The 22865-nt window shown below is 31.5% G+C and overlaps 1 protein-coding gene across 1 annotated transcript in view; it reads right to left on the bottom strand.

Moving 5' to 3' along the window:
* CAPAr (neuropeptides capa receptor) overlaps window positions 1-22865 on the bottom strand; it is a 215313-nt gene that overhangs the window by 78306 nt on the left and 114142 nt on the right. Inside the window, exon 4 of the mRNA XM_076418225.1 lies at window positions 7647-7737. Coding sequence (XP_076274340.1) covers window positions 7647-7737 — 91 coding nt within the window. The remainder of the gene's footprint in view (window positions 1-7646; window positions 7738-22865) is intronic.

Below are 22865 nucleotides of genomic sequence, written 5' to 3'. Positions count from 1 at the left end.
GGGCTATAGAAAAAGTACAAGTAGAAGTCAAGAAGATCTACTAATGAAATGGAGACAAGAAAATACAGCTTAATAGGTCCAAATTTGTTAATGTTATTTTTGCGTTGTTTCGAAATGAAAAAAATCTAATTATATCACTTGACGGCATACATCTCGATGGTAGATGAAATTAGAAATATAATGTTAGACAAAAAGCAGACTAGATTAGACCCAAAGTCAAGCAACTGTACTGGTTAGTTGGAATATACTCTCAACTTGACCTAAAATCAAATATATTATTTTATCGGTCAATTAAAAAGCTGATTTAGACCCATTAGATACAAACATGGGGTTGCACTAAAACATCAGACCATCTAGTAATACAACACATCCAAAACAAGCTCTACGATTAATTACCAATGCTTATCGTTACGTAATCAACGAACAGAGCTGAATGAATTAAATGGATATTCGAAGCGATTTAAAATCTCGTGTTAAAATATGAAGTACAACAGAACAGTAGTAAGAAATCAAATTTTAAATTAAGGTTTTACAAAACATATCTAATGTAAGATGCAATTAATAAAAACAACTTGGATATGCAATTGCTAATCAGGTAGATTACACCTCCAGAAGATACCATTACATAAAAAACGCTCCTAGAACTCTATCTCATAGGAAGCGTGCAAAAGAGGCCAATATAAATACAATAAAACAGCTCTAATCTACAAACAATTGCATCTGTATAATAAAGTGTAGTTTAATATATGCATTAAATGTACTATAATATTAAAGTTAATTATATTGTATAACAATTTTTTTTTCGTTATTTTATTTATATTAGTATTTAGTTACATCAGTGTCAAAATAGCCGAATATTTAAATTTGATGCTTCAACATTGTGACGTTTTGTCGTCACACATTTTCATACCGTGGACTGGATCTTTTGTTGGAAGAATTATAGTTATCATAGGAAATATTTATTGCGCACTGGAGAGACTATTGAATAACTAAGATATATTAAGAAATTATTGTAAACATTTAAAATACCCTTTATAAACTCGCGACTATGAACACACAATTTACAACGCTATAAAACTTTAAGACATCTTTCCACGTGTTTTCTATGTCGTTCGCTCCTGAACATTACTAGGGCAATAAAAAAACGGTTAAATTGTCAAAGAGACCTCCTGTTTACCATTGTAGGCATCGAAAAGCGTTCTCAAAGGGAGAATATAATAATACCCCCGTGAAAATTGTACACCAAAGGTTCTTCCTTATTAAACCTATGATTCGGTTTTCCGTTATAACACCCGTGCCGACATTTTATTTAATTAAATCTGATACGTTTTGAACGGGCATCTATTCGTTTTAAGGGCTCATTTCCTCTTGTACTTGAAAATGCCGTCGCATCATCTCCATTTATCTTAATTATCTCGGAAGTATATTTAGGCAACACCAGAGTGTTTCGTATCATTAATTCGTGATTTTTATGGGATTCTTTGAGTTTATTATTTTTTTTATCTAAGCATTTACTCCTCTCAGAACTTTTTAGATTCTACAATTAAATAACCGTCTTTAAGTCTTGGTACAAAGAGACCGCTAACGTCTACTTATGGGTTCCTTGATTTAACTTTTTCCACTCATCTTAAATTTTAGTTAGTATATTTCTGGTTGTTCAAGATTGTTAAATAATTATCATGTATTATTTACATATTAATTATTAACAATGTTCAGCGATATTTAAATGGGATAATGCGCTGGACACTTACTTTAAAGTTTTGATATTATGCTGTTGAATATTAGCAGGATTATCTTGCTTAAAATCATAGTTCTGGCCAGCACACAATGGGATGCACCGTGGATAATATTAACTAAAAACTGAATTTCAAACTCTTAAATTTTAGTGTTTTTGCAGAATTGTTGGGTAGACTATTTGTCACTAAATAACATAAAACTCATCACATTATCTTGGTCGAGCGCACTTTTGTTTAACAATGCTTCTAAACTTGTCAGACATGTATAGTCAGACAAGATGTTCATACGACGGAAACTAAGTTGCATTCAAACTGTAGTGTAGACGACCAATAAAAACCGGGGTTTAGGTTAAAGGGTTGTAACAAACTTGTTGAAAGTTGTTCATGATCCTGAAAATCATACCCTAGTTCCTTGTTGTCATACCTTCTTACTGTGTTGTCTAAAATGAAATTGTTTGTAGCTGGTACAATCGGAGAAAACTGAGTATCTTCCTGTTCTCTTTAACCAACAAAAGCATTAGCGAAAAAACCGAAAGGGAACTTTGATTAAAAAGGTAGAAAAGCTCGAAACGAACAGCAGCAAGCTGAACTATAATGACACGTATCAAGCTGATGGAGAACTGAAATATAGATCTGAGACAGGTAATTAATACTAATTTGTTTTAATTCATTAATTACTTTCATATACTTACCTCTCTGCTATTCAAACTTTAAAAGTAGAAGCTAAGAAGACAAGATCTGTGGGGAAATTACATTACATTTGTTGAAAATACACAATAACATTATATATAGCACAAAAATAAATGTTAAAGAAGGATATTGGATAGAAATCGATACATTTGTTATTTGCTCAAAGCAAACGTAATAAGATATATTTTATCTAGTGAACTAGACATTTCATCAAAATTACAGTTATAGCTCGTATAGCAACCACATATTTGTTACAAAATTTTATGCAGTAAAATACGAATACACTTTATTTTATCGACTATATACGTAAAATAGACTATATACGTAGAAAATATTTGTAGATCTTCCAATTTTAAATTTACATACTTCAATATACTATGTTAGTTAAAGGGATTTTGCTACTAATTAATTGTTGTTTAATTAATTGCAGATTATAATGGTAAATAGATCTCTGAAGATATCGAATAGCCATACAAAATGATCCTAACTGAGCCTAATGTGGCTTAGGTACTTGCATGTATCTTAATCAGGAATATATATTGATGAAAATGCGAAGTAATTGCAAATAACTGTTAAACAACTTTTAAATTCCATATTTTGGATAATCGTCCATAGTTAAATAACAGTTTTTTATATTCAAGGTGATGATTTTGATGTCAATAGCAAAGAATTGGCCGAACCAAAACACTTCGATAAAAAAAAATAGGTCCACTTATTTTATAATGACTTAGGTGAAACTGCCAAAGAACTTTGAGAGCTTAACAATTCACGAACGAACTGTTTCCAAATGTTTATATGCGATGGTAAAGATTAAAAATTTCGAAAAATTAACAGAACAGAACAACATTTTGTTTTCCTTCTAATTAATAGAAACATTTTTTTTAGTACAATACCAGCATTTCTGAATATAAAAAATCTTCTTTATGGTATTCAGATAACTAAAATAGGTTGTAATCTTGTCAACGAGTGTGTCCTATTTTTTTGTGATCCCCACTCCATCAGTACTTCATCGTAACTATTTGGATTTTCAGTTTTTCTTTTACGTTTTGCTGTTATAAATACCTAGTAAAAAATGATATTGAAAATATAGTTTTAACCTATCAGTCATTCACTTGGAAAGATACCCAAAATTCATACCTCTAGACTAGAGTAACCCTGAAAATAAAAAGAACTTTGATTTTTGTTTAAAATTTTACTTTACTAGTTGCTAAGCGGTCATACAAAACAACAACTGAGGATTTAAAGAAAGTTTTTTTAGATATATTTTAAAGATACATGTATAATATTTAGTATATGTATATAATAGAGTTAGAGTTGCTAATACATATGTATAAAAAATTTTACAAATTTAGGAAAATATAACAGTATTAACGAATAAATATTATAATGACAATGAACATAATATTACGTTAACTATATATCACGGTAAAACTCATACTCAAACTCATTTATCAAACACATTATGTCACATGTCAAGATTTTTGGGCTAGAGATATTCCTTCAGATTAACTGCAATGCCGAGATGCAACTTCAGCGATCACTAAATCTGCACATTGTTAAAAAGTTAGTTAATTGTTGACGTTGAATGCCATATCAGACTATTCATAAATAGGCAGAAGATTTCTTTAACGGAATGTTTCATTGGAAGGAATCTCTTTAATTTTCTCTTAATATTTTTTTTCGTCCAGTCTCTTAATATTTTTTTTCGTCCAGTTTAGCTGATCCAACAGGTTGAGAAAAAAGACAATCCGTAATGTAAAAGAAAAGATAATCAGGGTATTTTCCTCCTTGTTTTGAGATGTCCTGTGATCCTTGGAAAGTCTTGTCAGAAATGTGTCGTATTTTGTAGTATTGTTTGTAATTTTTTAGTGGCGTATGTATTCTAAATTTTTGAGAACATCTATCAGTAAGGGTTTCACCATAGAAATTCCTCAATCTATGCGCCAGATAATTTTCTTTTCCATATTTGGGTCAGGGTATGTTGTACGAAGGTTTGCTAGGTTTTTCTTCTTCCACACTGTCTTCGTTTTATTATTTCCAGTTAAAACATGAAGACAAGAGTATCTCACTGTTGACATATTTCTTTTCATCCAAAACTAATGCCAGTCTGCTCAAGAGGCGTCAAATTGTATTTCCTCGCGGAAGATGTTAAATCACGACAAATATAACGAAATGTGTATATAATGCAAAACCGAGTAGAAGCTTCAAATAACTGGGTTATACATATATTTTCAGTTTACATGTCAATATGGAAAAACGAATTTTTATCTAAACGAAAATATAAAATATAGAAAATATTTTTCTGTCTCCCTAAAACTTGAAATACATCACATTTCCTGTGTTGGGCGAACATAGTTTTCATCGCTTTCTTCGTTTTTATCTGTTAACGACAGCAGAGAATGTTTAAAATGGATAAAGTTATTGATCATATCTCGACAATTTTTAAACACGTCAAAATATAACCCGTATGTTCACGTTTCCGATTGGATGCTTTTGAACCATCAACCCACTATTGCTTTGATATTCTACTTTAGTCTGAAAATTTACAGGATATCTTTGCCAAATATTATTGTGTATTATTTTAATAAAATTTGTATTTATAATGTAATTTTTGCAATTATAACGATAAAAATGATATATTTAAATAAACAAAAACGAGGCAAAAAGCTTATGCTATCTGAAATAATGGTTAAAATAACCTATTTTATTTCAAAGAATCTTGTTCTAGCCAATAAACTGATTAAACAAGAATGATAAACATAATAGAATTTATTATGAGCCCCTGGACAAATATAGGAAGATTTGATCTTTGTATTTCAAATTAGATCCAAAGATAAACTAGCAATTTAACCAATATACTGATTAATTTATCGAAAATGGAAATAAGATTATATTAGTTCAATGTCGTGATCAGCAGAAATTGGTCAGTCCATATTAGAATCTTCAAAAATAATTTGGAGTTAATAGAATAACGTATACATAATTATAACATGGATTTCGACGTAACAAGTTTTCATTAATATTGATAATATGATTTACATATATTATATTTAAAGTTTCAGAAAATAATCATTTCTCTCTATTCGCATTTAGTATTTGCCTAATGAAAAATGCTTGTTTAAACATATTCAGATTATTTGAAACATTTTTACTTAGACCGAAGCTACTAAGAGTTGATCACAACCCACAGACTAGAAAAGAAAGCATAATTAAGGATATAATTCATATATGAAGCTCACATAAAGAAAGAACAAATTTTTCTGTCGTTTTTCTTAAAACGGTGGACGTTTCTGACAAGGTGGTAATGACCAGATAGTGTCCAGGTAATCCTACTTGATAGGGCAGATAGGACAAGGCTCCTCAAGTTAAAAGGAAACAACATGCTGAACTATTAAAATATTACATTGCAGCCAGAATCTTCAAAGCCAAAGAAGGGGAAGCCGACTCTACAATAAAAGCAGCTAAAGCAGATGTACCACAGGGAAGTGTATTGGGACTAATTATTTACATCACACATGTGATATTCCACAAATTGAAAATATCACTATGGGTACATTTGCTGATGACATTCCGATTCCTGCTGTTGGATACATTATCGAGTCACACAAAAACTACAATAAAGAAGTGATAACACAAAATAGGGCAAAAGTCCGGCTACCATTTTGATTGCCTATAACTTTGCCCAAAGAAACGATAAGCAAGTTTGGTTTTCATTAAAATTTACATTTTTTTTATTATGATTGAAAAATTTTATCGGCTAAATGATGACCGCGATTCTCTATACAAATTTCGGCTCTTTTTAAGGCATTTTTCATGACATCCTACAACATCTGAGGCTGAATAGTTTAGGGCTTATCGACATAAACTTTTGATTTTAAAAAACCCCATAACAGAAAGGCTGATGCTGTTAAATCTGGAGATCTCGCCGGCCATGCTAAATCGCCACTTCGCGAAAATAGTTTTCGTGGAAAACGTCATTCAATAATTGAATTGTTGAACGAGCTCTATGTGCTGTGGCCCCGTCTTGCTGAAACCACATGTCCTCTAGTCCTTGCTGTTCCATTTCAGGCACAAGAAAATTTCGAATTATGCCTTGGTACCGTTCAACAATAAGAGTAACGGCAACACCTTGGTCATTTTCAAAAAAATAGGGACCAATGATGTCTCCAGCATGAATACCACACTACTACGTCACAAGATACGTCACAAGAACGAGCACAATTAGTGACAATATGTATTAAAAAGAATCGTTCCATTATTGCTACTCAGCGGAAATTGCGTCAATGGTAGCGGGACCTTTGCCTGGATTCAAGTTATTGTAAAGAGGAATCGTAGTTTGCTGGGCACCGACTAACAACAATTTAATAAAATTAACTGACAGTAAATAGTCTACAAAATTGTTTCAATCATTTAATTCTCAAGACTTAATATATCTTTTCAGTATTATACCCCCATTTCCTTAACCAACATTTATATTATCTGTTAATGTGACTTTTCCGAAATAATGTTAATCCTTTAATACACGTAGATTAAATCTTTTTAATCCTACGTTGGCACATTAGTTGATTCAAATTACTGGTTGAAATTCGACTTTAGCCGGTTTGTTCTGTGCCGTACCTAAGTGGTTAAAAGCCAATATGTAAAATTCCTGAGCTACAACTTTCGGACTGATTTTACGTGTTAAAACTCATAAAATATCAGAGATAAGTAGAGAAATTCTTTCGTCATAGTAAAACTAATTTACAAATTCATTAGATTAACGTTAATTGAAAATTAAAAAAGAAAAATTATGTTTCGCTTCATTGTGATATTATGCAACTTATATAGATTCCGAAAAGTTATATTAATATATAAGTGATATAATTTTACCGGAATTATTCGGGCTATAAAAACTCTTGTCAAAATTTTCAAATATATTACGTTGTATACATAATATTAATTTATGATCTAAAGCGAAAGATGCTAGAGGCTTTTGTAATATTGATTAATGCTTGTAATATAAATTAATTCAAATTTAAAAAAAATTTTCATTGATATTAATAGTAATAGGTTATTATTTTGCTTGTCGAATTATTTTAAATTAATTTTCTTGTAACTGTTATTTATAATAATTTAATTTAAGATTGGCAGACCTTTATGTTTAAAGTATAAATCACAAATGATAATAAATATGTTATCAAAGGTTATGTTTTATACAGTTAGTAAAATAATGATGCTTACGTTTCAGATATTAGGGCTCTAAGTTTGCAGAATATTAGCCCAAATGTCCACGGATATTGATGCCAATACATTGCCACATCGTTAGGAAGACCTGAAAATATAAAAATTGTTTAGGATGATATTTAAATAGATACGGGTGATGCTCGTTAATGTGAATTAATTCAGACCAAGTGTAGTTCATATTATCGAGTCGTTTGCATTAACGAACGTGATTCAAGTCACTTAAATAATAAAAGTTTTACTAAAAGAAACGATTAATACAGTTAGACATTTTTATACCTGACAAACCAACAGAACAAGTTCAATCATACATGCTTATTACGCTGTTACCTGCGATATCAAATTACTTAAGGATCTGCTGTTAAAACGTATTAAACTATTCATAGAAATATCAGATGCCCAGTTTAGATTTCAAAATCACCACTCGACAATCGACCAAGTTTTCAGGGCAACAGCGATTGTTGAAAAGACATTCGAAGTAAATAAAAATACTGCCCTGCAATATTCCTGGACATCTCACAGGCCTTTGACCGGGCATGGCATATGGAATTAAGCTACAAAATGAGCAAATTACTACCACGGAATTACTGTCGTCTGGAATCATATCCTTCTGAAATAATATTTAGGCTCGCATGAAGTGGCTGGAGTTCTACAGGGTAGTGTCTTGGGACCACTCCTATATGTACTGCTGCTCTATACTGCTGATATGACAACAACAAAAGAAACAGTATTTGAAACAATTGCAGATAACAGTTATCATGGCAAAAGATGTATTTCTATCTAAGGCTATATAAAAAGTAGCTATCAGGATCTACGAAAGGGCTAGAGACTGGAAAATACAGCTTAATAGTTCGAAATCAGTCCATGTTAATTTGGTGTTGCGACGAAATTACAAAAAGCTAATTATATCACTTGAAGGATGCTCGATTCCTCAATCAGAATGAGCTAAATACCTCCGAATATATCTCTAGGGAAGGTTAAACTGGAAACATTGCGTTAGACAAGCAGCTGGGCAGATTAAACTCAAATTCAAGCAAATCTACTGGTTAGTCAGACAGTAGAAATAAATTAATTTGTAAATTAAGATTGTACTATACATATATAATGTAAGATGTAATTAATAAAAAATTAGATATATCTATTAAAAACTAACAACTAATTTAAGAGCACTAATTAGTTTTAGTTAATTAATTAATTATTTTAGTCTGTCTTATTGGGTGTAATTTACGAAGAACTAAAATAATTGTGCATGATTTTTTTTCTTTCAGTACAATCAAAAGCTTGGTTAAATTCTTATATAGCTTGAGCGCCAGTCATAACACTTCTAAGCTCCATGTGAACATATCTTCGTTCTTTTTATCATCGGTCTGCTTATACCATATATTAATATCAGATGTAGTATAAGCAATATTGAGATTCACCATTTTCAATAAGTTAAAAATACGCAAGGACACAGTGAGAGGGCTGTCCGCATTTCATCATAATTATTCCCAAATTACACTTAAGTGTAATTTTATCAGAGACCATCATCATCTTAACAAATGGTACATGAGAGATTATTCGAAAAATGTTGAATAGTTTTTTTGATTAAAAACATTCTAGACCATATGCAAAGTTCTCGGGGTGGTACCTGTTTCAAAATTCAACTTTCGGCACTATAGTTAGGTACGTAAGTCTTATAATTTCTGGGTCCATTAGTTGAACTAATAGAGTTAGGTTTGGAAGAAGATACGTGATAAAAATGACAGGATGTAAAGATGCAGAAATTTAACAATTCAGTGTATTTTTGAAACATAGATAAAAAAGATATATATTTTAATTGCCATTATCATTACTGTCTTAGTTAGAGCTTAGAGCTTAGGTTTGCTCCTGCCGTAATATATTACAGAGCTTATTTAAGTTATCTGATCCGTCCTTTCTGCATTGCCTGTTTATCTGAACTTTCCTATGGCAAGTAAACGTCTTGAAATAGTTAATACATCAGCTACTAAGCTGTTTGATCATTTTCTCCAAGCTTGAGTTAGGATTTCCTTCTTTCCTTTCTTTCTTTCCTTGGAAAATACTATCGTAAGTTCACTTTTATTTTGAACAGACTATACATCGAATTGTCATAAAGTAGTTCTTCAAAATTAGTTATCATGCCTATTGTTGTTAAACAGCTTCAGTACGTAAAGTGTCAAAAAAATACAAAAAAATAGAACAGCCCAATATACTTACAGCAAATAAATGTGTCTAAATATAAATATAAAACCGTCAGCATCTAATTTATATTCTATTATTATTTTCGTTTTTCGTTTCGTATTTTTTCGCTCATTTCCCATAACGTTTCATCAATCTATTTCTAATCCCTCTTAAAAGGTTTTGGTGTGGAAGGAAGAAGAAGCTAATTGTTTGCCAAGACTTATTTTCGTTCGAAATCGGTTAGAATGACATGAATCGCGTTGTTTCGTTTGAAAAATTCGAGCGGTAAGAGCTGCCACGTATAAAATCGAACTTTCTCTCGCCGCCCTTGGACTTAAATAGACCGGAATCGATACAAGATGAGACGCGTTTGTACCGAAAAACTGTCAAATACGGATAAAATTTCGACAGTGTCAATATAAAAAATGCGAGACGTATTGCTTTTTTTTGATTTGCTATTTGCTTTATAACATAAAAGAATTTGTACATACTAGGTTCAATGGGCTCGGAAAAAGCAGAACTAAAAATACCGTCTTAACATTTGACATTCATTAAATTTAGTTTGAAAATTTCAAGCATAACAAGGTCATGCGAATTTCAGGTTATAACATTAGGTGCTAGCAGCTACTTTAACAGTGTAAAAGACTGTTAACTTAACTGAACTATTAGATTCGATTTTTTTAATATAAAAAGCACATGGTGTCTATAGTATGCTCAAAATAATAGTGGACTCGCGTCATCAAGTTGTTTAATGTATTGCCTACTGCATTATGTAAATTAATTTTGTGGTTAGACGCGATGTTTCTTCTCACTTTATTCTGGTTAAAAATGGATACAATGCCATGTTATGTTTTTTTTTGTTCTGACCTAAAACCAGGCGGTGGAAGTCATGACGCATACCTGGTCGCGGAGACTTGCCCAGGCATGATAAGTTGGACCGGGTTATATGGGATTGACTTTGGGCTTACTAATACACTAAACAGAAACCGCCTCACAGTTGGCCCTTGTAGGTCGCTACTGCATTTACCTTGGGGATATAGGACCCGCAAACCGGGCAGCCGTTATTCGGCACGAGGACCCGATGGAAAAACACATAGTGAAACTAGTTATAGAGTCGCGAACTTGAATTAACACACCACTAGATTCTGCCACATGGGGGCAAAAGTAATGACTGCAGCGGCGGATGAGGTCGTTTCAGCCTGGACAAGGGGAGGCTAGCGGTGACGCGGTGTTAAGCTCCCAGTATGTCCACCAGCTTGCGAACAAGCTCATTTTCAGAAGAACTTGAGCTGAGTTGTTCTTTGTGGAAGAATTGAGATATGAAATGCTTGATTTCTGGAGTGTCAGTATTCCTATGGAATTGATTATTTCCGGCAAACCATGGAGCGTTTAAGGTTCTCTTGAGGAGATTATTTTGGAAAACTTGAAGCCGTTTCACCTGGTTGGGTGTAACAAATTTGAAGTAGACATTAGAGCCGTAGAAGAGTAGAGACCGAATTAACATCTTGCAAATTAAGCATTTGATGGAGATGGAAAGTCTGCTAGAAGGGCAGATGAGAAAAGATAGCAGCTTGGCTATCCCCGAACATTTCTGGGATACTTTTTGGATTTGGGAATGCCATCCGAATCGTCGGTCGAAGTTATCCAGCCATGGACTTTTTGCGGTGTCGATCTTAATTTGCGAGACGCGCAGTACGTAACGCTTCTAAAGGAAAATGATGGCCTGGGTTTCCAGGTGGTTAATCTGCAACCTCCAGAATTTGAGCCACTTGACAATTGCTTTAGAGAGATAGGCATTGATACTGTTACATACTAAGTTGCTATGATTTTCATTGAAAATATCTGTAAAGAAACTGAATGAAAATTACTTTCTAAATATTCATAGAATGAAAGAATTTCACCACCTTTATACTTAGGGTACTCTCTTGTCTGCTGCCTTTCAAACGCTCTATAGTACGATCTTTTTGAACCACCTATTAGGAAAACCGATATTTATTTACACCCAAGTTAATATTAATATATTCTAGAGTTATTTCTATTAATACAATTTACGAACTTTAAACAGAGAACTTTAATTTAGTTTTAAGAAAAGTTTCGTTTCATTATTTAAATTCGTAAAACCGTGATAAACCTGGATTATTTAATCTTTTTATTTTTGTTTAAAACTAGTTAGAAACATGCCAATTTTACTTTTGCAAGTTTGATAAAACGTTAAATTAGCCAAGTGCTATTTTAATTGAGAGCTCTCAATTCAACCTTTACTATTTTCATAAGCATTACTATTTAATAAAACTTTGAAGGACCCCATTTGAAAATCCAACCCTTAAAACCACCAAAGATACATCTTATAAAAATAAGAGGGTTTCGATAGACTTACGTCGTAAGTTTAATCTCTTTAATTGGATTTAAAATAAACTTTTTCGTTTTTTACTTATACTGGTCTATCGTGCTTTTTATCTACCATTTTAACATATTTCTGATCGTTTCGGTATATAGTAGGATATCTTTGTTTTTTTGGGTATGTCAATAAAATAATGCTTGAGAAATAATGTAATTGAAATCTAATGTCTATTTTTTTATATATATTTTAAAGTATCCTTTTAAAAACGATGGTTTATCTGGACTGGACCTACAGTTTAACGTGGATTTCGAACCACGCTCTTCAGCATTAAATCTACCGACTGGCGAGTGATTAACATAGAAATCATCCCAGAAGACATCCAGTCTTACCCAGCCTGGTTACTGGCGTGACTGGGATCATTTTCCTTGTCGGATTTTGCATTCTCGTCTAAGGACAATCACAAACACAAATTTACGACCATGTCGACCGTCCTGTGGCCTTTACCTATGCGACAACTAAGCTGTCTTGAAATCTAATTGAAGTTCAACTGCGAGTAACTAAAGCGTATATAATAAGAATATACTGATAAAACTTCATGATTGATAGTTCCATGATCTATCGAAGATAATCCCCAATGTAGGCTCGAGAATACATTATTATACAGTGTGTATATTGATCAGCGGTATTTATTGGCGAAAATTCTAAAGTATTAATGTAAACAAATATTTTGCCATTTCTGTTCATAAAATAACAGTTTCGTTTTAAAATTTAGTGTTATTGAGCTATAGAATGTATGCCGACATGTCATGCCATTAAATACAATGTTCTAGATTATAATTTATTTTATTTCAACAAATCTACTCTTAAGGCCCTTAAAGCCTGCCTTGCTTTAGATGGTGACCTATAGTGATGCTGCTCCATTTTTTCCAAACTATAAGTTTTGATTTAACGATTTAAAAGTGGTAATTTTAACAAAGAACCATTAGTACTACCAGAAACAGTTTTAAAGCAACCTATTCTAAATCTTCTGGACGAAATCCTAGCCTAAACTATCAAAAAACTTTGAAACAACTTAGCAGTTAATGAATCAGCTATTTCGAGGCATTTATTTTAGATTGGAAAGATCTAAAATACATTACAAGTTGCTGAAGCTGCTACTAGAGTTGTCTGTTGATGTCATTTTGCTACAGAAAGTCCAGCAATATGAAGCGCTTTAAATGATTAGTCAAACATAGTAGCCGAAGAACATATATTCTTCAATCCATGAACTTTAATGGACACAAAAAATTCCAAATTATCTTGATTAAGTATCCTTAAGCCAAAATATTTATACGGATAATTACACATTTGTTTTATTAATTGAAATGAACACCCTGAAGGTGATTATTCAATTTCTAATTGACATTAGCAAATTTGTTTTTATTTGGCCAATAAAATTTAAGCACCTGAATTCTGAATCGCGAAATTCCTGAATCGCTTTGCACCAATATTCCTAGTCTATTGAACTTTGGTTCATCCTCTCGTAAAAGCTTTGCATTCAGTAGCTATTATCTTAGTAGAATTTCAGCTATCAAATAACTGATCCAAGAATAAAAATATATGGCCCTTTGTGTTGAGCTTCTTCCGGATACGGATTCATTTTTAAAATTAAAAAATAAATATTTGATATTTTATATGACTATTAATATGAATAGATATTTTTTAAAGACAACTAAATACTTATTCGAAGTAAAACGAATTGCATTTCTTTACTATTAGTTCATCCGGATACACAACACTTTCTAGATCGAGAATTCACTTTACTTCTTGTATTACCATCTTATAAATACTAATGAACTAACGACTTTATCTCTAAACGTTATAAAAATCTAAACGCACTATTCCTTAGGCCAGACATGCTGAAAATGGCGCACTGAAATAAATAAATAATAAACGATCTAAGCCAATCAGATCCCGTCGCGGCTCTTAGCATAGCGATTAAATCAAGTTATATGTTAAAAGTAGCTACATCTACATGTTGGACGTCGCGAAACATTTCCCAAAAATTTGCTATAAATCTCTATTTCTCTATGATTTTCTTGGCAAAATGTAACGCACTGAAAAATACCTTATTTACATTTCGACGAAATGACGTATTCTTAAAAGAGGAGTTCAACATGTAGTTAGTTACAAATATACCCGATGCGATTTATTACTCAGTAACACCATCTGCTGTAAATCCTCTCAAAAATTAATGTATAGGCCTGAAGTTATATTATGTAACAATAAATTCCTCAAAAAAACTTAAAAATATTATCAGAATATATGAATTATGAATGAATATGTCAATAAATAAATATGTATGAATATGTATGAATGAAATATATGAATATGTCAAAGAATTTGTTTTATTGTCTACAGTGAAGCAAGCAACAACATCATTTGATTCAGGACAGAATATTACATTACTTACGCCGTTTTTTATAAAATGCTAAGAATTAAGTCCGATATACTATATTATAAATAGCAAAAGTCTATTAACCTCATAACTCTTATGCCCCCAACAAAAAGAAGGAATAAGGAGGACGATAAAGAAAAGCAACCTATCCGGATGATAGTAAACAGTCACATTTTACATATTTAAATTCCGAATGCTGACTGAGAATTATTGCCGGGCACATGTCTTTAAGCTTAAATTTATATTGTGAACTGGCTAAATATTTATTTAGGTCCAGGAAATTGGTTTAGTTACGATAAATTCCTATTTTAGTCCGCTTGATTAAGTCAAGCTATTATCTGAAATGTAAGAATGCTTTTACAGTTTCCATAATTGGGTTTCTAGCTGTCGAATATATTTTGTCGAAATAATAGGCTTTGTTACGAGATCGCTATATTAATATTAAATAGTTTTTCAGTGTGATTTTGTATATTATAACGGCATAATTATATTAGAACGTCATTAATTACTAGTAGTGTCGATATTTATGTCCCATCAGCAGACAAAATATATTTTATTAAAGAGACTGAAAACAAGAATAGCTCATTTAATGCCTTAAGATCTATAGAAATACTTAATATCGAATAACAAGAGACTTACATCAACAAAATAAGTCAAGAAATTATTATTTCCATTAATTTAAATGTACTGGTTATTGGGTATAGTCTATTCATAGTTTATTTGTATATGCGCCATCAAGATGTTTAATGTATTGCCTGCCGAAATTTGTTAACAGGTTTTAAAATCAGAAAATATTTTCCTTCTCACTTTATTCTAGTTAAAAAGAGATACAATGCTGTCTAATTAGTTCGAACACGTACACGAATGAGCCTGTTAAAGTCGTCCAGTTGTCAGGCGTATGCAAAATTTTTGGAAGAAGAGGTTAGAGGTTATAAACTATAGTGGCTGTATGACTAACTGTAGTTTTTAGATATACTATAATGTTAAAATAAATTATATTTGACAACATTTTTGTTTAATTATTTTATTTAGATTAAAATTTCGTTGTATGTTAACATTGTGACCTCACAAATTTCGATGACGCATATACAAATCAATTTTGAATAGACTATATATATTTAGCCCTGTCAGTATATAAAAAGCTTTTGCTTTACCAACAAATGTTAAAACCAATATGATAACTATTTATTTCATATCATATTAATTTATGTCATAAAAAGACTTCAGTGTCAGAAATATTTCAGTAACTGTTATAACTGACCAAATAAGTGTCATCAATAAAGTTTAATTTTTTGTCAAAATACTTATGTTATTAACTTATGTTATACTTATGATCACTCTGTGGACGGGATTACCTACAGTTATTAATCATTTTTCTCTCATATCAGACTATAGGGAATAATTTAAAAACGATATGTTAATAAAGCTTGTTTTCACAATATTTTCAATATAACATCAGAATGTATTTGATATATAACATTAATTAAAACTATAAATTCCTCTATATCAAAACATACTAAAATGACTATATCAAAAACTATACTACTCAGTAACCATTTCCAATATCTGGCATTTAATTAAATCTAATTTCCATTAATTTTCAATAATCCACAAAATATTGCTAAGCTTGAATTACTATACCACTGAATATTATAACCAAGTATCATAAGTAAGATTATTTTCGGAATTTAAGAATAATTTCAGAAGAATTCAAGAAGAATTATTTCCTGTGACAAGTTCGGAGCATCAAATATAATTACATGATCTTTGTTTACTTTTATGTTATAAATATCAATATGGAATAAAAAATGAAGCCACAGATATTTGTTTATTAAAACATAGAATATATAAATAAAAAAATTTTGAAATTGTTACTTGAATTTAGTAAGTACATCATGACATGCAGATTATGTAGTTATTTTAAATATAACTGCTGCATATATTCATTACTTCATTTATATAGTCTTTATCTTTCATCCATATTTTTCACCCAAAATACATATACGAATAGTTCCGAAAGTAGCCGAATCTTCATACCACGATGATTTTTAATGTACACATAGTTCGTTTTGATAGAATAAATTTATTTAATTTTTTTTGTATTATTAATTTAATGTAGAAAACATTAAAAATCCTAAACTGGTTGGGTTAAACATGAAACATATTTATGATCGTTACCATGTGAGACATTTTTGTGATACATTTAAACTTTTCTTTAAGTACTTATGAACAATTTTGTGATGATGAAAAGAATACCACGAGCCCAGAATATGTACAAATGAAAGTGGATCAAGGTAAATTGAAAGAGTCAGTCAAATTTCTGTTCATAATTGTTACCATTAATTTCGAAACTGTCTTACTATATTTGTAGTGCCTATTTCCATCGTTCCAAGCCCACAATCAGGATGTTCGAAGGAAGTATCATCGATATTTGAACAAACTCCAGAAGGTAATGGTAATGTTTGTATTCATTCAGCCAGTATCCCCCTTTCTGCCCATTCTTACTCTTAAATACTTGACTCTAACTTCATTCCAGATGTTCCTATAAGAGCAAACAAAGTTTTACGTTGTACCGTAGTGTACATATCAGATTATTTAGTAAAACTTCTTAAAAAAGAAATTAAGTGTGATTTTTGTTTACATACAATTATGAATAAATTGGTAGACCCGGAAATTGAGACTGATTTTATGAGGCAAGGTAATATCTCGTACCCCAGACTCTAACAAAATTGTTTTATTTTACTGTCGGTAGGTCTTTGAGCTATGTCTTATTTTATTTAGCGATTTTGCCACGTCGATAATATAACACAATTTTTGTCAAATGTTTAAAAAAAGTAAATGTAAAACCCTTCAATTGTAAATTCCATAATGATCTTTCGGAGAGTAAGTACTAACGCAGAGATGGAAGAGATAATTTTTATTTGCAATGCATAAAAGCTTTTGCTTATGGTTTTATATATATGTATATAATATTTATATTTTATAGATATACTTACTTTTATATTATATTTATATTTTGTAGATAAATTTAAATTATGAATTTATATTTAACGTTATAGATTATATTTATATTTATTTATTTTTAAATATTATATTTATATGTATATTTAATTGAATTTAATTTAATAAATTTATTTCAGAAAAAAATGTTTTTTGTTTAAATTTCATTGATCAATTAAACATGACATCAAGGCTGTCACGTGCCAAACATTACTAATGAGCCAATCAAATGTCTTCACAGTAAAATATTTTTCTTACAGGTGCCTATAATGGAGATTTAAATTGACCAATCAAATTACTTGAATGGCCCATTATGGCTCCCTCTGGATGTTGGGCAAAACAAAACTTTACACCACAGCCCCTATTGAGTTGCATCTCTATTACTCTATGATTATGGTGCTGTTGACAGTTTCTTCGTTAACTATTTGCCAATGCAAAAAGCCGATTTCAATACATTTTATTAATTCGTATATTGCTTTGTTGACCATTTTAAATACAGATAGTAATTGAAAAATTGTATCATCGTATTGTGACCGTTATTCTATTTAACAATCCCTTTATTGAGCAAATTGTGAGGCTGTCTGATGGCGTCGAGGCTTTGGTTCTTGTAACCGAGGGCGGTCAGCTTGGCAATTAAGCTTGTAATTGGGGAATGAAATGAGAAACGTAGTTTGGTTAACCCAAGATGTTTTGCGGTCTCTCTCTGTAGCTGGGTGTGGTGGAGGCACACAAAAAGAATCTTTAATTAATATTGTTGGGCATTTTTATGTCAAGCCGTTAAATTTTGTTTAGAATTTCTTGCGATTATTAGTGGGTTGAATGAATATATAATAAAGACTTAAGTGTAATTGTTTTTGTGCTATTTTTTATTAGTACAACTAAAAAGCCTCTTTGATTTTTCACTACATAGTATAAAACAAAGTCGCCTTTTCTGTCCCTATATCCCTATGTGCGCTTAAATCTTTAAAACTACGCAACGGATTTTGATGCGGTTTTTTTCAATAGATAGAGTGATTAGGAGAAGAGGAAGGAAGGTTTATATGTATAATACGTGCATAATATACTAAGGAAACATTGCTAATTTTAGAGGTTTCTAACGTGATGTCGTAAATTAACCTATTTTTTTAGGCTTATTTAGCAATTAGCAAAAACGCTGCCTAACCCTACGAGTTAGATCAAATTAATGTACTAGAGTATTGTACACCATAAAAAGGTCTACAAAAAAGACCGCGACAGTATATGTTTATCTTTTAGGGATAACCCACATTAACCATTTTTATTGTTTACTTTCTACGTGAGAAAATGGCTTATTTACGAAGCTATTTTAAGCAATACGGCATTAATCCTTATCGAATTAAGTACCTTAAATACAGTGTGCAATTAATATAGATCAATATGGTTCCTTACAGCATGTAAATTAAACAAATATTTTCGGAGATATTACAAATTTAAAATTTGCATTTAAAAATGTGTAATGTAATAAAAATTGTATGAATTTAGATATTCCAAAGATAGCAGGAAATCTTCATAGTAAGTATAGGGGAAGAGGAATTGTTTTACTCCAAATTTAATGCGTGCAGGCCAAGGGCAGTAATGAATGAACCAAAAATACTGGATCGATTTTAATCATGTTTTCATTGAGTGACATAGGCATATATATTTTATGCCCGTGTAAAGTCGGTGCGGGCCGCTATGTTTTTATATACAACGTTCATATTTTTTCTGTAGTGTATTTAATTTAGTATCAGCATTGCACCCGTGCGAAGCCGGGGCGGGTCGCTAGTATGAAATATAATACATATTTCATTGTTACTGCATTACTATTCTTCTTTATTAATATAATGTAATAAGTCTCCTTGTGGTATAAAAAAATATATGTTATTCCATTCTTGCCGATTTTTGTTATGTTAATATTAAACCTACAAATAGTAGTTGTCATAAAAATAGTGCAATAAATCTTTTAATAAACATGTTGGTATTGGTATATACTATTTTAGTCATTGATTTTGTATTTAATATAATGTTTCAAGTATAGGTTTACAACATTAAACAAACACACTTCTGTTGAATAGTTGAGCAGGTAAAGGGTGTATATTATCCATTAGTTTAGTGCTGTGTCAGTATGTCAGTTAATGCGTCATTACACAAATTTCCGCACCACCCATGGGGTATAATGTAGTGTGATGTATCCCCAGAATTTTATATGGCTGATCCCCATCAGGCCCAATAATGGGACAGATTTTTCTACATAACCTTTTGTTTCCTTATAATACGTGTTTAATTTATACAAAAATCCTCAGTTGCTTCTCTGATAAGATAAATTAGTTCTTAGGTGAACAGACCCTTAAACATTCTTAAAATTGATCATGGGAAAACGTTCATTTCATATATCTACATCAGGCACCTTCAGGCTCTACCCTTGAGCTTTATTAATTGCAATTGTTAATAATTGGAGCTTATGGTCTGACGGAAACAAAGAGACTGTTGGAATAAATTCATTTTCACCCTGACATTTCCATGTAAAAAAGTTTGCTTGAAATATATTTATCCGCAGGGTTTTTCCTATCGTATACATTTATGTTGCTTTTTAAGCACTGACACATAGACCAAACACAAATATTACAGATCTTTGGGTGCTCAAATCGTAGTTCAATTTTCATTTCACATACAACAAGATAATTATTACAAATAAAAATATGATAGTTAAAATATCATATTTTTAAGTTTTACGTGTGATATTATATTAGCAGACTTGGTTGGCGCAGTGGTAATGGTAACGAGACGATCCACCTACTCTTGCGTTGGTCTCGGGTTCAAATCCTGCTGGGTAACGATCGTAAATCTGTATTTTGCGATTGTTTAATATTTGACAGCGTAAAATTCGACAGGTAAAATGATCCCGGTTCAGCCAGTAAGTAGGCTGGCCAGGACAGGATGCCCTCTGGTATGACTTCTAAGTTGGTCACTCGCCAGTTGGTATGCATTATTTCTCACGTGATGCACTTCATTTTTCTCTGAGAATTAGGCAACAGTAGCAAGTCGTTATTTTAAGATTTAACCTTAAATTTTACTGATATCGTACAGGTATTCAGAAGAAAAAACACCAAGAAATATTGTACAAGAACGATGAGCAGATAGTCGAGAATATTGAGCTTGTCTAGTAATATTGTTAAATTCACTACATTAAATTTATAGACAAATGCTCTCACATAGTACAAAAACTGAGCTAAGGTTTTAGATAACGTCCAAGTCTCATTTTGTGTAGTTGTAATCGGATTTATTATGTTCAGATATATTTAAAGATATCATCGTTTAGGCAAATTTCTGTCAAACTGTATTAACCCAACTGTATAGGTAGAGATGGTAGAAGAATCTTTTTGGGGTCTATTAAACTTTTAAAATCTTTATTAAGAGTTTCCTATAGAACAGTGTCTTCCTGAACCAATTACGACTACTTGATCTGCAGCCCTAGTAACTTATAAAACATGAAAACTTTGTAAATCACTTTTTTAACCAAGAAAAATGAAGGTAAATTTTTGAATCTCTTCTAAATCAATCTCTAATTTACAATCAGATGTTTTTCAATTAACATTTTGTAAATTTATGTAACTGATATATATACATATACATATATATATATATATATATATATATATATATATATACTAAATATTATATAGGTGAACTGTAAAATACCGTATTAACGTTATATCGTCTGAACGGTGTATAAATCAATATCTCAGCGGCTTCTCATAGACAATTTACCTGATTGGGAGTCAAGGGCTTTAAGATACCTTAACTGCCTATAAAATATTCCGCACCAAACGGTGTTATTTTGATATATTTCCTGGAGGGGAAAAGCTTAATATTATTAGCACCTAAGCAGATACACGCGCTTAATATCGCAAGAATATAGCAGGTGTCTAAAGAGAAATTTCATATTTAGTCAATTTCTTAAGGTAAAACGCCTTATATCGAGAACTCTTTAATTTCAATTTGTTTCTTTAATATAATATCGTCCAAATGTAAACTCATTTTCAAACCAAGAGCAACAATAGCTAACGATTCGATAGCCTTTTGCTCATTAGATATTACAACTATTTATAGTTACAATTTTTCGGTTATTGTTAAAAGTTTTTGAGGTGATTTCGATCGAATAGATTGCAATAATCATCTAAATTTTGCTATTTTACTGTTTTGGTTCCTCAACAAAACGCAGCCAATCTTTTGTTTTAATTTTTGAAAACATATCCATAGTTTTGAAAGGATTATCTTTGAACCAGACATAAAGGTTTGAAATGTTTAATTTACCAGATGGCATCAAAATGATGCTAAGAAATCCAATCGATGGATCTAGAGGCGTTTTTGACGAAATTTCTGGAGAAGATAACTTGGTAATATCTCAATTACTAATGGGTATACTGCTGAAAAGTATATAATATGACTACAGTAGCAGAGTTGGTATTGGCTGAATTAACTTATTATTGACGCCGGGTATGCCTTTTATGAATCTTTCGGTAATTCTGACTTCAAGTATTGATTGCACCCTTGTTTGTCAATTTATTTAGTGCTTTCTGTCAGACTATGGGCCATACATCTTCAAGATTTTATTTTGGAACAATTATATTAATCTATATGAGAGGGAGAACAGCGCTTTCGATAAACTCTTCGCAGTAACTTGTTGGATTTGGTCCGATCATCTCAGACGACGGTCAAAATGATGTCCATGATATATAGGTTTCTGTAGCTACGGGACGAAGCTCTTACAATAAGTGATTTGGATAAATCTGGAGCTTCCGAAATCAAGGGCCTCTGAATATCATATTTAGCTAGTGCTGGAGCTTGAAGACTATCTGTCGGTCTAGAAAAAAGGTAGCCTCGTTCGCATAACAGGTCAATTGAAGCCGACTGTTGTGTTTTCCTATGCTTTAGAGCGGGTTCATCGTGTGCAGTTCACTCGGATGTCCATTGGACTTCGGAGTGAAATGATGGAGCCATGTTTCATTCATTGTCACATATCGACGCAAAAACTCGGGTTTATTACGCTTGATCATCTTCAAACACTGCTCCGATTCATCAACTCGTCGTTGTTTTTGGTCAAAAATGAGCTCGCGCGGCACCCACTTCGCACAGAGCTTTCTCATACCAAAATCTTCGTGAATGATATGATGTGCACGTTCAGTTGATATCTTTAGTAAGTCTGCTATTTCATTCAATTTCAATATACGGTTATTCAAAATTATTTTGTGGATTTGTTTAA

This window comes from Rhynchophorus ferrugineus, unplaced genomic scaffold (assembly GCF_030347505.1).
Source record: "Rhynchophorus ferrugineus isolate W39M unplaced genomic scaffold, kcgeb_rfMv2 rfM11, whole genome shotgun sequence".
NCBI lineage: Eukaryota > Metazoa > Arthropoda > Insecta > Coleoptera > Curculionidae > Rhynchophorus > Rhynchophorus ferrugineus.
The sequence above is the reverse complement of the archived record's forward strand: the minus strand, read 5'-3'. Positions and strand labels throughout refer to the sequence as shown.